A 1,813-nucleotide genomic window follows, 5' to 3' on the forward strand; every position below is an offset into this window, starting at 1 on the left:
TGTCTTTACGAGGAGTATGAAAATTAAGGTTGAACTCCGTATTGAAGGTTTTCCTGTAAGTGCACTCCTTTACACGTGATGTATTATTTTCATCACATTTTTTCACATACAGCTCATACATTTTTCGAATATCTAAGTCAGAACTTAGATACTTTCGACCTGAAGTGTGATGTGATCTCGTGTAATGGCTCTCACATGCTGGAAAACTCAGAATATGTTCTCGTACCACTTTAATTTTTATACCCGAGCGCACTTGTGCACAAGGGTATTATAACTTTGTTCACATAACGGGTGTTTGTAACAGGCAAAACGAATCGAGATAGATATAGACAAATGTATACATAAATGATCAGAATGAAAAGAGAAATCGATTAAGCGGTGACTGTCTGTCCGTCCGTCCGTCCGTCCGTCTGGGCACACGATAACTCGAGTAAAAATTGAGATATCTTAACGAAACTTGGTAAGTGGACCTCTTTTGGGCGTAGGACGGATGGTATTGAAAATGGGCGAAATCGGACAATAACCACACCTACCTCCCATATAACGGTAATTTTCAGAAATACGAAAACTGGGATATTTTAGTAACTTCTAAAGATAGTTCACTCAAAATTGATATTTACAATGAGTTTTAGACGAAAAATAAGAATATTATAGATTTTTGGAAAATGGGCGTAGCCACGCCCACTTATGGTTACATGTGTATATCTTGGTAACCGCTGCACCAATTTCTTCCAAACTTGGCACAGTTGTTGGTCCTGGTACAAAATACCAAATCGGACAATAACCACGCCCACATCCCATATAACGGTAATTTAGAAAAATACGAAATCCTCGATAAATCAGTAAATATTAAAGCTAATTTTTTCAAAATTGATGGGTGCAACAATTCTTAACAAAGAAATATGTTTGTGAAAAAATTTTGGAAAATAGGCGTGGCACCGCCCACTTATGATCACATATATGTGTCTCGGTAACTGTTCTACCAATTTGTACCAAACTCGGTACGGTTATTGTGCTTGCCACACAAAAGCAAACCGTTGAAAATTGTTGAAATCGGACTAAAATTACGACCGTTTTTCATATAACCGGTAAATTTCAGAAATGCTTGAAATTTCAATATTTCGAAATTTAAGGACGCTAATTTACTTAAAATTTATACATCCCGGCTTATCAGTAGCGGCAGCTTTCGGAAAGGTGGAAAACATATATTTAATACTTGCGCCGGGTATTTAATGTTCGGCTCCGCCCGATGATGAGATGAACCAGCCATTTTGCCACGACCATCCGTTCCAGGTGTTTTAACATTTAGGACACGGCTTAATCTTCCGTTAGATATTTTAAAAGTATCCAAAAAAAAAGTTTTGCAAACAGAAACTTCTGAATTCCGTACATTTAGATGAAACTTAAAACTACACTTTCTCATATATCCTTCGTAATTTCTGGGTCGTCTTTGCTTTATTGATTGTTTTCGAACCAAACCATACACAAACAAATTCTGTTTTTCGAAACTTGCTAATTTCCAAAAACAATCAAAATTAGCTTTCCTGTCTTCATATCCGATTCCATTTATACATTTTTTGGAACAAAGGCAATCTTTATTTTCGAAAAGTTTACCACTCACATGCTTAGACTCTTTTGTTTCATATTCCTCTCCACTATTTCTCTTCATTTTTCTTATATTTTGTGCATAATTACGTGGATTTCGTGGCCTCTTTCTTGATTTCAAGTTGCTTTCTTCCATTTGTAAGGGTTCGGAATTCACTTCCAAAGTATGAACTGATTCATCTGAAGACGATATTAGTCTTATTCGTTT

At 36.1% G+C, this 1,813-nt stretch overlaps 1 protein-coding gene across 1 annotated transcript; it reads right to left on the bottom strand.

Annotated features, from left to right (window-relative positions):
* Positions 1-9: 9 nt before the first annotated feature.
* LOC118732641 lies at positions 10-1,669 on the bottom strand (the record flags this gene model as incomplete). The annotated part of the gene is made up of 2 exons (XM_036461773.1): positions 1,264-1,669; positions 10-228 (listed from the first exon to the last, which is right to left on the bottom strand). Coding segments are annotated over exons 1-2 (625 nt in total), but the record flags the coding sequence as incomplete, so codon positions are not given.
* Between the last annotated feature and the right edge of the window lie 144 nt (positions 1,670-1,813).

This window comes from Rhagoletis pomonella, unplaced genomic scaffold (genome assembly GCF_013731165.1).
Source record: "Rhagoletis pomonella isolate Grant_MI unplaced genomic scaffold, Rhpom_1.0 Rhpom_scaffold_23902, whole genome shotgun sequence".
Taxonomy (NCBI): domain Eukaryota; kingdom Metazoa; phylum Arthropoda; class Insecta; order Diptera; family Tephritidae; genus Rhagoletis; species Rhagoletis pomonella.